The sequence below is a fragment of the Panthera tigris genome, chromosome D4, assembly GCF_018350195.1.
Source record: "Panthera tigris isolate Pti1 chromosome D4, P.tigris_Pti1_mat1.1, whole genome shotgun sequence".
In the NCBI taxonomy this organism is placed as follows: domain Eukaryota; kingdom Metazoa; phylum Chordata; class Mammalia; order Carnivora; family Felidae; genus Panthera; species Panthera tigris.
This window is the reverse complement of record NC_056672.1, coordinates 74,341,694-74,355,514: the sequence shown is the minus strand read 5'-3', so window position 1 is coordinate 74,355,514 and position 13,821 is coordinate 74,341,694. Positions and strand designations below refer to the sequence as shown.

Genomic DNA, 13,821 nt, shown 5'->3' with positions numbered 1-13,821 from the left:
TTCTAGAGAAATCTTACCATTAGAGGCCTCAGAGGCCCTAACGTTGTCCAACTTGTAGTCACATCTCTATGGAATAACCTTTGAAATGATCTTCTGCTGAAATTGTTCAAGTCTGTCTCTCCTTAAGAGACACTCAGGGAAGGCATATTTCCAAGAAAAAAACAGCCACATTTGACTTCAATGTTTTTCATTCAGTTTAGGGAGGAAAAACAATTTATCTCAATTTGTCCCCTGGAAATATGCTGTTCCATCTGTCATTGGAAACTCTGTGCTGTTCATGAGTTTTTAGAAACCGCTTTAAAGGGGGCAAATGGGCCAAATTTTTGGTAATCGGGTTCTTATGCTGGGCCCTAAGTCCATGCCCTTCTCTATCTATCTATCCTGTGTTTTCATAATACTATCCAAATAACCTAGTTCAAAAAAATTGTTCTCCTTGCTCACATACACCGAGTAAAGTTGGTGCTTGTGAGAAACAACACACAATTCCAAAAATGAGAAAGGTGATGTTACGATCCAGCTGTGCTGGCCGAGTCAGTGTTGTCCTGTGCTGCCTGGAATGTCTTCAAACCCAGTGAGCCAGAGGGGCTATTGAGGCACCTGTGATCCGGATGCAGGATGCTAACAGTCTGTATCTAACAACAGAATTCCTTTTGCACGTGAAACCTTACCAGGAACCCCACTACGTGCCAGATAAGTGAACAGCTCTTCTTGATGAGCTAGGAGGGCAGGGAGGACTGCCTTCACTGATACCCCCACAAGAGCACCAAGGCTACATGGTCATTTGAATACAGCCCCTCAAAAAGGCTGAGTTTGCTCAGACTCACAGGCACCGAGAACAAGTGCCTCGGGTGCACCTTTCTTGGCTGGAATCTTTACAGATATTTTCTTTTCTAACTTCAAGTGCATGGCCACGGCAGCCTTTAAAAAGTCTGAGCGGTTGCATATAATCCTGAGAGGTATCCCACCAAGCAGTGGGTTTTCCCGTATTCAGAATCCAGACTTTCTAAAATCGGCAATAAGAAACACGTTAAATCTCCTTGCTACATGGTGGGAAGATCAATAGTGGGCCCTGCTCTGCACCATTGACTGAGCAAAATTTACCACTTTTAATTAAAAGTGGGCACTCATTTCGCACAAATGGCTTTGCTTCATGATGCAGCCACTCTTTGTTCTGGCACAAACTACTAGCAGAAGGTAAGAGGGAAAGAACCAAGCCAAGAATCTAGTGCAGAACATTTGATCCCTAAAGGCCGAGTAGAGTCCAGAGAAAAAACATCACACATGTCCACACTGAGACAACATACACTTTATAAAGCCTGCCTGATAGCAGGTGGCCAGCAATAAGACAACCTCTTCAACGCGAAGTCCTGAAATGAGGCCGATAATTCTCTCCAGTATGGTTGCGAAGTTCCAAGGGGAAACATCTAAACGGTGATGTATTTGTTGGGCAGCCACTTACTGGGCACTCACGATGGCTGAGGCATGATACTCAGGGGTTTATAAATGGTATTTAGCCATCACACAGTCCAGTGATATGTCAGCCCCCTTTATAGGTGAGCAGAGTAAGACTCAGAGATGAGCTGGGTGATGGGCCCAAGATGACCTGGCTAATAAAGATCATTGTGGGAATTCCAACAATGGAAGGCCCAGCGGCCTCCAAAGCCTCCACTTTTAACATCCCTACCCCCCTTACCCTGACCCACAATCCCACTTTTCCAACTGCCCTTTCATTTCTGGCCATGCATGTGCAGAGACCCCCCGTGGGTTGTGCAGTGGTCCAGACAGTATTGCCATCTCAAGGATGAACAGCGCAGATCTTCCCCTTTCTGACTGGTTTCAACTCCTGAAGAAGGGCTGTGGCCAGATTACCACAATTCAAGTCAGAAGTAAATGCCCAGAGACCAAGAATGACCACACTTGCACACAAAAATTCTCTCGCCTCTTTCTCTCTTCCCTAGAGCTGGGCTGTGGGATGTTTGGTTTCCTCCTTTTTTTGGTTTGCAGAACTGACAAATAACGTCTCTGTCCTTCTTCAGAGGAGCTCCCCCAGCTGGCGGACATAGCCGTGACCGAGGCTGGCTGGGATGGCCTCAGACTCAACTGGACCACAACTGATCAGGCCTATGAGCACTTTGTCATTCAGGTGCAGGAGGCCAACTGGGTGGAGACAGCTCAGAACCTCACGGTGCCCGGCAGCCTGCGGGCTGTGGACGTCCCGGGCCTCAAGGCCAACACCCCTTATAGAGTCACCATCTATGGGGTGATCCGGGGCTATAGAACACCAGTGCTCTCTGCTGAGACCTCCACAGGTACCTTCCTCCCCACTGTTGATGCCCCTCCCCAAGCCACCCTGCTTTCTCTCCATGAAACTTTGCGGAAAGTCAGCTTCTCTCCATGTCTGAGTCCTTCCCTTATGCCCCTTAGTGGCTGGTCATGCATGTCCAGAGACCACACCATAAGCTGTGCCTTGGTCTGCATGCCTCTGCCATTTTGAGGATGAATGATAAAGATGTTGCCTTTTCTGACCTCCAGCCTCCAGCCTCTCCCAGACTTCCTACCACTAACTCTCTTTTGAATGATGGCTTTCGGTTTCAAGAGACAGCCTGATGGTTTTAATTCTCTTTTCCAGTGCTAGGATATAACTAAAAGCCGTCCCTTACCATGTGTGAGTTCTGGTAGAGCATAGATTATTTACTTTAGAGGGTCTTTTTGCTAGTTGGAAAAGGCGCTTTTCTATCCCAAATCCCTCAAGGGTACGGGCACTGTGGTTCTTGCATTTAAAAGAAATGTTTTAATTTAAATGTTTCTTTAAAATACACAGAGTATAATAAGAGAACTGAATTACCCTCCTCCGGGCAGTTCTCTCAGATACTGAGTCATTGTTAGAACACCAAATTAGCAAATAGCTAGACCAAAAAGAAAAAAAAAAAAATCACACAATTATGACTGGAGACAGTACCAAAGAAAAAGCCATTCATTCAGAGAAGTACACACAGCAGCATTTGAAGCAAGGAATGTCCCAGGCTATGAATGTCAAAGATCCGATGCCCCTTTTGCTCTTTTAAATAAGAGTTGCTCCCTGGAGTGTTGGCCTTTGCATATGGCGCACTCCCAGCGCTGACCCAGGAGGGCGTGCTGTGCCTTACTAGTCACTCCGCTCCAGTGACAAGGCAGTCAGTGTTTCCCCAGGGGCCTGCCTCAGCAAGCAGCCTTCCCCAGCACCGTTCTCCATTGCGCATCTTCCTATATGCCTCCATTGGTTGGAAGCTCAGTAGAGGTTGTCTTGCTTGGGTTTGCGTATGCCTGCCCCATTTTCAGGTAATTATGGCAACCAAACCTTCATGCAAACCTGTACAACCTCACTGATTCCAGCAAAAGCATAGACCTGCATTTTAGCCTCAATCATTTCAATAACCCTCACTGAGATCAACAGAATACAGACAGCCACTGTATGAGTGGTGACCTTGAAATGCCTAGAAATTGCAACTGGCAACCATATCGGACATTCATAAATCATCCCTTCCCAGAAGGCAAGAGAAATCACCTGCCGCTTCTGATCTTTCCTGCAGACCTTGTGGTTGGGTGCCCTTCATATTTTTATGTGTTTTTTTTTTCCTTCTTAATGATAGCGACATTCCTGTTTCTGATGAAATGGTATGAGAGGAGGAAGGTCCATGACCCCATCTGATCTGTGTATCACTAAATGTGATGGGATGGGAAGGCCTTCCCCTTCCCTGCTGGAGAGGCACTACTTGCTCCTCACACCTTGCTGCTGCTTGCCTTCTGCATATTTTATTCCAATTGCACGGAAAAGCACTGGTAGGACCATCTCCAAGACAAAATGTTATTTCTTGGCCGAACAGGGGTTGCCTGACTGCCTTGCCTCGGCTCAGCTCTCTTGGTTGGCAATGTAAGTAGCAGCTTTCTTGGCTCCCGTAGAGGCAGTTAAGAGAGGACGAGCTATTCTAACAGAATATGAAAGCAGCTGGCCCTTGTCAGAAGTATGATGAAAATACCAAGAATCACACTGACAAGTTGCCAGTTCCCTTTAAGTCACAAAATCAGAAGCCTCAGGGTACCACCTTTGGGAGGGTGATGGCATCAGAATTATTTAGCCTTTATTTAAATAGATGGGAGCTCCCTCAAAGCAAAGGATGCCTGCAGGAGGGAGCCAAGTAACTGTGGTCTCCTGAGTGCAATTCTGGCAACTAAAGACTGCCAGCACTCATATCTCTTGACCGATGGCCAGCATCCCTGCGGCGGGGCTCCCAGAAGCATCTGAGCTTAGGCACCACGGTTCCAGCTGACATCATTCAGATGTCCTCTCACACACGGGATCTCAGCCAGCTTGATCATGTATGGCTGCTCCAGAGCAGGGGAATCCAATTTGCCAGACCTTCCTCTTTTCTTCTTTTAACAAATCCCCTTTTTCTCTCCCGCTGGCACTGACTGGTAACACTGCTTGGTTTCCCCCTAACCCTGAACTAGCAGGTCTTTCTACCCAGCCACGTTTCTCTTAACAACCTCAGTCTTAAAACACAGGCCAAATAATCAACCCAAATTCATTTATTTTTTCTTCTTCCCTACCCTTCCTTTTTCAGCTGCAGAACCTGAAATTGGAAACCTAACTGTTTCTGACATAACTCCTGAGAGCTTCAATCTCTCCTGGACAGCCACCGATGGGGCCTTCGAGACCTTTACCATTGAAATTGTTGATTCCAATAGGTTTTTGGAGACGATGGAATATAATATCTCTGGTGCTGAACGAACTGCCCACATCTCAGGGCTACACCCTAATAATCATTTTATTGTCTACCTCTCGGGACTTGCTCCCAGCATCCGGACCCAAACCATCAGTGCCACGGCCACCACAGGTACATCTGCCTTCTCCCATTCTGACCGCCTCTCTCTAGAGTCTTTTTTGCAGGGTGAAGCTGCTCATTCACTCCTTCTTTGCAGGGTGAAGCCACAGTGCATTAACTGCTCCACAATGCTAGGCTAGAACACTACTTAACATAACTCTCTCCAACAGCAGCCCAAATGGTGGATTTCTGTTAAGCCCTTTGCCTGATCTATTACTGACCAGGACGTTTACAGCATAAAATGTAGTCTGGCCCAGATTGCCATATGGAATCTGGAGAAAAGAATTCTACCCTTCTATACCTAAGAAGCAAGAGTTGTCCTTGATTTGGAAAGATGTCTGCATCAAAAAAGTCTTAAAAATTATATTTTGTGTTATCCTAATATCTTTGGCCTCCTAATACCCAAATATCCCAATGATCTAATGAAATCGTGTTGGTACTGTTATTTTTTTTCAACTTGGAAAATGATAAAAAAAAAAAAAAAAAGCAGATTACTAATCAGATGGATGCACAAGGAAGTCATGCCATCCAGACCATCCCAAATCCAATGCAATCTCTAGGAGAAAATACATGAACAGGCTGTCTTGCTCCTAGAAGAGTAAATGGTTGATTGCAAAAATAGAAGTCGTCATGTTTATACAAGGAACTTGGCCAGCCAGAGTATAAGCTGCTCTCACTTAAATTTGTAGTGTCTGTGGTACACATCCTATGTGAGGCCCTCTCTGGCACGCAGCAAAAGAGAATTCTCTATCTGAATTTGAAAGGAGAAGCTTAGCCATTCAAAATAGCATTCTTAGCACATTTTGGATAATGAATCCAAGAAAAAGGTTGACATTGTAGCATCAAAATCATCTAACACTTAAGTCACCCATGGCTGAGGGAAGGTCTGTCCTCATTCTGCGTGGGACTACAGATTGTCAGCAGGGTGGTCTGTCATCTTCGCCATATTAAAGTACACAAAAACCTGGAGGAGAAAATTATTCAGCCCCTTATATTTGTTTCTCATGGCTCAAACTGGGTTTCAACAAGGACAAGTCTTTTACCAAAGGGTGAAGTCTAAAACTTTATGGATTTAGTCTTATGTGTTTTAGTTTTTGACTCTATTGTAATAGTGTTTTCAATTGACACGCTTTCATATTTTTTTCTGCTTGCTTTAGTGGCCGAAGCTCTCCTTAGCCACCTCACTATCTCAAATGTGACCTGGGCCAGTATGGCCCTCTCGTGGAAAGCCCAAGAGGCTGCCTTTGATAGCTTTCTTATCGAAGTTAGGAATTCTGACCACGGCCAGGAGACGGTAGTGCGTTCTGTACCTGCGGCGTCTCGCAGCTCAGTCATCACCAACCTCACGGCTTCTTCTAATTACACTGCACACCTTCATGGGCTGATGGGCGGGCACCGCGCTCACACTCTAATGGCCCAAGCAACCACAGGTATTTCCCACGATGGCTTCTTCACTCTCCATTGAAATTCCTCTGGGGAGCAGTCCCCCAAAAAGCCCTCGCTACACATTTTTCATCCTCCTGGTTCCTCTAGATCTTTCCCAAATTTGACAGGGCCACCTAAATCAGAGCTTTAAAACTTAAAAAGAAAAACAATCACCCAGAAGTCAACCTCTTTTTTTCTAAATGTGCACTCACATCTGGAGTTGCTCTGTTTGTTTATATAGAGTTAACCTGACTTGCTTTGGTTGAATTTCTACATCATCCTTCTCATCTGATCTTGAATAATCATTTCCAGTTCTACCCATTATCATCTGCCTGTGGTCTAATCAGAGTTTGCCTATGACATTGCCAAAGAGGTGTGTGCATGCCAGTTTGGGTTCCCTGGTCAGAGTGATATTCATCCTTTTTCTCTCTTCCAAGATTCTAAAACACAGTGCCAGAAGCATGCGAAGAAAAGACCCTAACACACACTTCCAGAGCCAGAGGACCCAGTGGTCTCATCTTGTTCTTGAGACTTTTATTTGCTTGCATTCCCTACAAATAGACTGTTCTCTTTTGACATTTACCCCACCAAGCATGCTTTGTCATCTTCTGATACCTGTCACAAAATGTCCACCTTCTTTCATCTGTCATCTTGTCCAAATCTTGGTGCATGTGGTGAACATTCGGAGTATTACATTTTTGAAAATATCTATGTTTCCTGGAAGCATATGGCATGTCCAAGAATTATTTCGAAGGGTTAGAAGTGGTGAGAGAAAGATATCCCAGCTTGCATGGAACACTGGCCATACCTTCTCTCTCACTCACTCTTCGAGGTTTTTCTTACACCTCACTCCTGAGCTTGGTTGCACCCTTTGGGAGACAGCTGGAGGCCAAGCTGGCCATGAGAAGCTAAGTCTTACTCTGCATGGTGAATGTGTTCACATTGCCAGTCTCTTTTTGGTGGCATGAGAAGAATCCTAACATGCATCCTTAATTTGAGAAATTGCTGCCACAGCAAAACACAGGGAAAGAGCAAACAGAGGCCCACTTGGAGGGTTCTACCTTTAGTGCGGTTGAGGTAATTTATGCCAATGTTATGGCTAAAAATTATAGCGTCATTATCTTCTCAAACTAATTGCTAAGTTGGAGATTCCATGCCGTTACTTATGGCTATCTTCTGCTTTGGGGCCAGATTCTTTTTGCCCTTAGGGACTTTGTGGCATCAAATTATGCTGTGCAACTGTCCAGTTTAAGTTTATCCAGATGAGTCCCTTCTTTCCTCCTATTACTGGAGCTGCAGCAAAACAACTCCCAAGTCCTTGGAAGAAATAGTCTGCTTCTTCCCAACCTTCAGTGCCAACCCTGGTACCTCAACCCTCCAGGACTGTTGCCTCTTTCTAAAATAAAGTTTCAGTTGAACTTACTTTAAAGTTAGTATTCTTGATAAATGTGCATTGAGGAGGCCAGATCATATACGTCCTAGTAGAAACTAGCAGTACAGGCCCCCTACGTTACAAAATGAGTTGCCTTGATCACTGATCTCCTAGTCTTTAAGGGACAAGAGAATATCGACCTCCAGGGGAACCACTTATCTTTCCAAATTATCCAGTAAGTGAATTTTCTAGTTAGAAAATGTAACACCTAACTTTAAATTTTCTTTTAACTTTTGCATACACCAAGAATTTTTTAATGAAAGCCATTTTTACCTTTACGGTATTCAGGGTAAAATGCAGATTTTCTTATGGTGTATAGGAAACCTTTGGATTTCTAAAAACTATGGAGAATTTCTCTTGTATGGATATTAGCCTTTAATTTGTACAATCGAAATAGATCAAAAGAAAACTAAATAAGGAAACTTCAAAGTAGCATTTCCTAAGACATGCTCTGTGAACCACAAGCTACTTGAGATGTTCAAAGAATATCCTTTGAAAGAGTATCCACTGATCAATGAGTTTATGAAATTCTGGGCTGCACAAAATTAAGTAGGTTTCTTTACAGAACCAGCATTTCAGAGGCTATAAAATACTCTCAAGCTTTGGGAGTGAGATAGAATACCCATACATACTTTACTAAAAGCTACTTTTCTTAGGACATCTTACAGAGCTAGTGTCCCACTGCAAACCTTTAGAAATGCACCCTAAATATTTTCTGTTGCTCCTATCTGCCATTCTAATGCCTGTTCACCTTTCTTCCTATGGCCAGCAAGTAGTCGTGTCTATACTTACAAAGAATGCACATCCATACCTGCAGAGAAAGTATATTCTCTAGCATTAGTCAATGCAGGTGTAGCCACAGCCTAATATACTACCTTTCTGCAAATATTTGGAGGGATTGGCACTTTTATGTCGTATGGCTATATTCTGGAAAAATCAACTGCTTCCTCTAACAATGCATCTCCTTTCTCTTCTGCCCATGTTCCTCTCCCTTCAGAGCCAGAGCCACAGCCACAGTTGGGCATTCTAATCCTTAGCAATATTACTCCTGACAGCTTCAATGTGTCCTGGAGCATTCGAGCCAGGTTTTTTGCAAAGATTGTTGTCAATGTTAGCGATTCTCACTCGCTGTATGAGCCCCAGCAATTCACGGTCTCAGGAGACACACAGCATGCTCACATCACGGGCTTGCTGGAGAACACTGGCTATGACATTAGTGTGGCAGGGACCACCTGGGCTGGGGACCCCACGAGACCCCTCACTGCTTTTGTCATGACAGGTACTCATTCAAAGGTTCTCACTTGTCCATTTAGAATTTTGAGATGGGGGACAGCAGAGTGGAAAGGTGATAGGCATTCTAAAGGGAACGTCAACCCCCAGTAGAGTCTTCACTCCAGATGTAAACATCTAAGTGAAGAGAGATCAGATCCTCTGGTATTTCGCAAAGAGGGATATTTTGCAGCTTTTCGTGGGACATGGAGACCATGTACTCAACAGCTGCATAAAGCTTCCAAGGATTTTCCTGTCTAGCTTTATAGGCTGATACATATTTTAACAATTCTGGCTGAAAAGTGAGTTCTAAGTTACCCACAGCCTGGAGCAGGAATTTTTGCCATAAATCATGCTAAGTAAGGCAGTTTATAAACCACTTGCCCCAGAAATATAATAATATCTCTTTTTCTTTAAATAAAAAAAAAAAAAAAAACACTTTGTCTTAAGTCAGCATCCACAGCAAATTACCGAAGGTTTGACCTAGGGTAGCAGATAAATCCAAACTTAATTGAAGCTTACCCATTTATTGAACTTGACCTCCAACCTCTCTTTGAATTACTGAAGAATTACATAAAGAAATGGCTTTCCGTTTTCTTTCCTGAGATCATCCCAAATCAATGGCAAAGGCTACATACCTCAGAAAATATTTAGAAGTCTCTTGCCTTCCACTACTGATAATTTTCAGGAGACTGACTTTGCCTGCTGATTCACATTAAACCAGGCCTCTCCCAGCATCTAAATCGCTACCGATAAAATATGTTAATGAGGTCAATTAAATATTTAATTGGAAGCAGCCATGATGACCTAGAAGTGTGTGGGTTTTGATATCAGACCTGAGTGGTTTCTGAACTTCCCCCACATATTCTTAGCTGCATAACCTTGGCTGGTTCTTAACTGTTCTGAATTCCAGTTTCCTTATATTTGACAAAGGGACTCCCACAGCCATTTCTGTCAGCTTTGTCTCAGGATCTAAATGGATATGATAAAGTTTAATGGCTTGGCATCCAGTAGGCATCTTACGATGCTGGGTTCTTTCTGCTGTTTCCTAGGAAGTAGCATTCTTAAAAATAAGCAACAATTCTAGATAGAAACTCAGCAGCTATTGTTATGAAATCATGATTTTCTTACTATTTTCAAGAGAACGCTGGACGTGTTTTAATGTAAGATCAAAAAGTGGTTTTGTTTTCTGTCCCGTTGCCTACTGTGAATTCAGTCATTCAAAAAAGTCTTCAAATGCAGAACATGGTCATTTCTTAGTGGGGCAGGGGAGAGAGTGGTGGGGGCTCCCAGTCTCTTGCCTCCCGATGCACAGGAGGGCAGGAATGGCCAGCCACAGACCCCATCAGGCCATCTCTTGTAGCCTCCCGCAGGACCTCCCGCAGAACGGAGAGAAGAAAGGCAGTCTGGGAGGGCTGGTCTTGGGAATCCTAGATCTGGTTACAGCATTGTCTCAGCTAATCCTTGAAGTGAAAAGACCCTGAGTTTTAAAAGAAGCATATTTTTAAAAAGAAAAAAAAAAAGCTGAACATGAATGACTATAAATAACAAGACTTTCTTTGATTGACTAATTAGCCTGAATGCCCTTCTTTTCACGAGAATCCGCTGCTTTGATGGTGTGGAGGTACACAGAGGCTAGCTATCCAAAGAGGCGCCACTTACCTAAATAAACTCAGCAAAAGAACTTGAGACCATTGTCTTGCAGACAAAGAAGTCTGTTTGCACAGGATAAGTGATTTCATCTTCGCCTTAAATAGAATTATGATCTTTGGAAGATCCTTACCTGGAAAAAAAAAAAGCCTCAAAACAAATACCAAATATGCTAAATCAGTACAGGAAGTCCAGCCCACAACAAAATTTAAATCTTTGCTTTGGGGATGAGGATATTCATTTACTTGTTCATTCAATCACCAATGACTTCTTTGTAAAACATTTTTCTTTACATTGCATGGATTAGACTCTGGGCATTAGTGTAAGGTCATTTATCTCTTTGAAAGTTTCCATTTAGAAGCAGCAGAAAAGAAGGCTGTAAATGAGGTGTAGCTAAAGCAGCCTTGGTCATGGAGTTCCCAGCCCCATGTCCCCTCCAATAAAAAATACATTCACTATTACTGTGTTTCGTTTTGCTAGAGCGGGGGGCTCTGAACCTTCTCCACCAATCCTACTTAAGCCTCCAGACTTGCCAGCCCTGATGGGGTTGACTAATTAGACACTGGCTTAGAGTGTGGAAAGAGCATTGAGCTTGGAATCAGATGGCCTGGGTGGGAGCCCAGCTTAGCCACCCAGTAGATTTGGAATCCTGTATATAAGTCATTGATCTCTGTTTCCTTAGACATCACGGGGGAGAGGGGGAAGGTAGCAGTAGCTATTTCACAGTGTCATTATGAGGATTAAATAGGAGAATAAACATGAAGCCTTGTCAATTGGTACTTAGAACTTAGCACTTAGAAACTTAGCTGATATAACCTCACTATTTTGGGAATCCCAGTGTGTGAAAAGACCCCTTGATGCCTAAGAAATAAGGGTGCCTGGGACACAGATGTTTGGTGAATGAATGAACAGATGACACCAGAACTTATTAAAGATCCCGACATGTCCTTACCTCCTACTTTATCCAGGAAAACAAACAGCAAAAGAATCAGTGAATCATAGTATTGCTTACTGGACCATAACCCTAATTTGTTAATTCTGCCACATGAAAAAAATCTTACCCCCTCCCCCTATTTCAGCTAATGAAGATGTATGTCACTAAGGGGCCTCATTAACTTGATTCAAAATGTGAACTAGAAGTGAAATGGAAACATATGAAGTGTACCCAAAAGGAAGTATATCAGTATATTGGGTGGGGGGTGGGGGGAAGAGCTGATTTCCTTCAAGACCAGAAGACAGTTGGAAATAGAGAAAGAGGTACAAACCCAACACAAGATATCCAATTATACAGGGAGCAATTCATGGCCTTTGGAATGAGATCCACCTAAAAACCTTGCTCTATCACATACTAGCTCTGTGACTTTGGCCAAGCCAATCAACCTCTTTGAAACTCAGGCTTTTTTTTGCCTGTATAATGGGAATATTATCTATCTCATAGGCCTGTTGAGAGATTTACACAAGATAACATCATCTGGCAGCCAATAAGCTCTTACTAAATATTCGTTTTCTGAGAAATTAACACATTTAGTGTTTGATTGGGTATATCTCAGTATCCGTGGACAGTTGTGCTATCCCTGCAGGGTCAGTGCTGCTAACCTGAGTTATTTTCACTCCTCCCTTCTTTCAGAGGCCCTGCCCCTTCTGGAAAACCTAACCATTTCCGACATTAATCCCTACGGGTTCACAGTTTCCTGGATGGCATCGGAGAATGCCTTTGACAGCTTCCTAGTAGCGGTGGTGGATTCTGGGAAGCTGCTGGACCCCCAGGAATTCACACTTTCAGGAACCCAGAGGAAGTTGGAGCTCAGAGGCCTCATAACTGGAATTGGTTATGAGGTCATGGTCTCTGGCTTCACCCAAGGGCACCAAACCACGCCCTTGAGGGCTGAGATTGTTACAGGTATTTGGATTCAAGTGAGCCATTTTCTCCTCTCCTTGGTTCCCTTCCATGTAATCCATCTACCATATTACCATGGTTTTAACATTCTTGTCCATTTTCTCTGCTGAATCCATAGATGTGGCCTGTTCTTTTGTGTTTCCCCCCACCACACTCTCCCTTGTCTTATGTCTCTACTGAACACTCCTCTTCTCCCTCTCCAGAAATGAGAAGGTCAAAATGTTTGCCACTTGGCATCCCAAGTCCTTTTAGACCATGTCTTGTCTGTAGTTCTTGTGTGCTTATTCCACATCATCCTCTCCTGTGTACATCCTGGCTGGTCCCCAGCTATGTTTCAGCCTTCTCAAAAGAAATATACCAATGAGTATATTTCAAAGATATACTTATTTACAGCATTTTGTCATCTTAAAATGTCAACTGTGATCTTGATAAATCTACAAGGTGGGCTTGTTATTGAAAACTCAACTGCAGACCTATTATATTGGTAAACACTAATGTCATAGAGATTCTTTGACACAGACTAAATCCATAATTTTCTCAAGACTAATAATTCCTAGAGACACATACATTAACAACATTAACAGTAAAAACTCTGTGTTTCCCAAAGTCTTTCTAGATTTTACTAGTTCCATAGAATATTCAAAGGTCCTACTTGGTGAAGAAGTTCCATGATCAAATAAGTTTTGGAACTACTGAGTTAAACATAGTTTAACAGGATCCTTGACAACAAGGCTTCACAGAAGATCTCAATGTGCCTGTGTCTCTCCAAAAGGGACTTATCCAGGCAGTATTTGACACTGGGTGCCTTTTAAAGAAGAAGAACAAACAGGAATAGTTTGCTCTGAGTACACTTTGGGAAACTAGGCTCTAAATTTACCTTGACATTGAGTTTTGTCTGGTTAAGGCAATCCAAGATAATACCTTGGGTCCAAAGTATGGAGCACAAGAGGTTTCAAGCCTCAGTTTTACCTTCTGAACATTTATCTAATAGTCAAAAAGGCAAGCAAAAAAGTCGAGAGTAGGAGCCTTCTTTAGTACAACAGTACTAACAAGAAAAAAGCAAAAAGACCATAACAAAACATTTTAAAGGCCATTTTGCTCAGGATCAAGGGAAATATAATCAGCAGTATCATCATAGGCAACTCTACAGATCATTAATACTGGTTTATTTATCTTTTTAAAAGATAAGAAAAAGGTCTTACAGAGGATGGGCACTCAGCCATTGGGAGATCAGAGCACAAATGTAAACAAGTTATTGGCTTTGAACTTGTTTAATAATGCATGGG

At 43.1% G+C, this 13,821-nt stretch overlaps 1 protein-coding gene across 3 annotated transcripts in view; it reads left to right on the top strand.

Annotated features, from left to right (window-relative positions):
- TNC (tenascin C) overlaps window positions 1-13,821 on the top strand; it is a 94,426-nt gene that overhangs the window by 54,472 nt on the left and 26,133 nt on the right. For 2 of the 3 annotated variants that reach the window (XM_042965182.1, XM_042965181.1), the window contains exons 14-15: window positions 2,037-2,309; window positions 4,602-4,874. In XM_042965182.1, the coding sequence (XP_042821116.1) occupies window positions 2,037-2,309; window positions 4,602-4,874 (546 nt within the window). Of the gene's footprint in view, window positions 1-2,036; window positions 2,310-4,601; window positions 4,875-12,265; window positions 12,539-13,821 lie in introns of all 3 variants that reach the window. The other variant, XM_042965183.1, reaches the window with a different exon arrangement.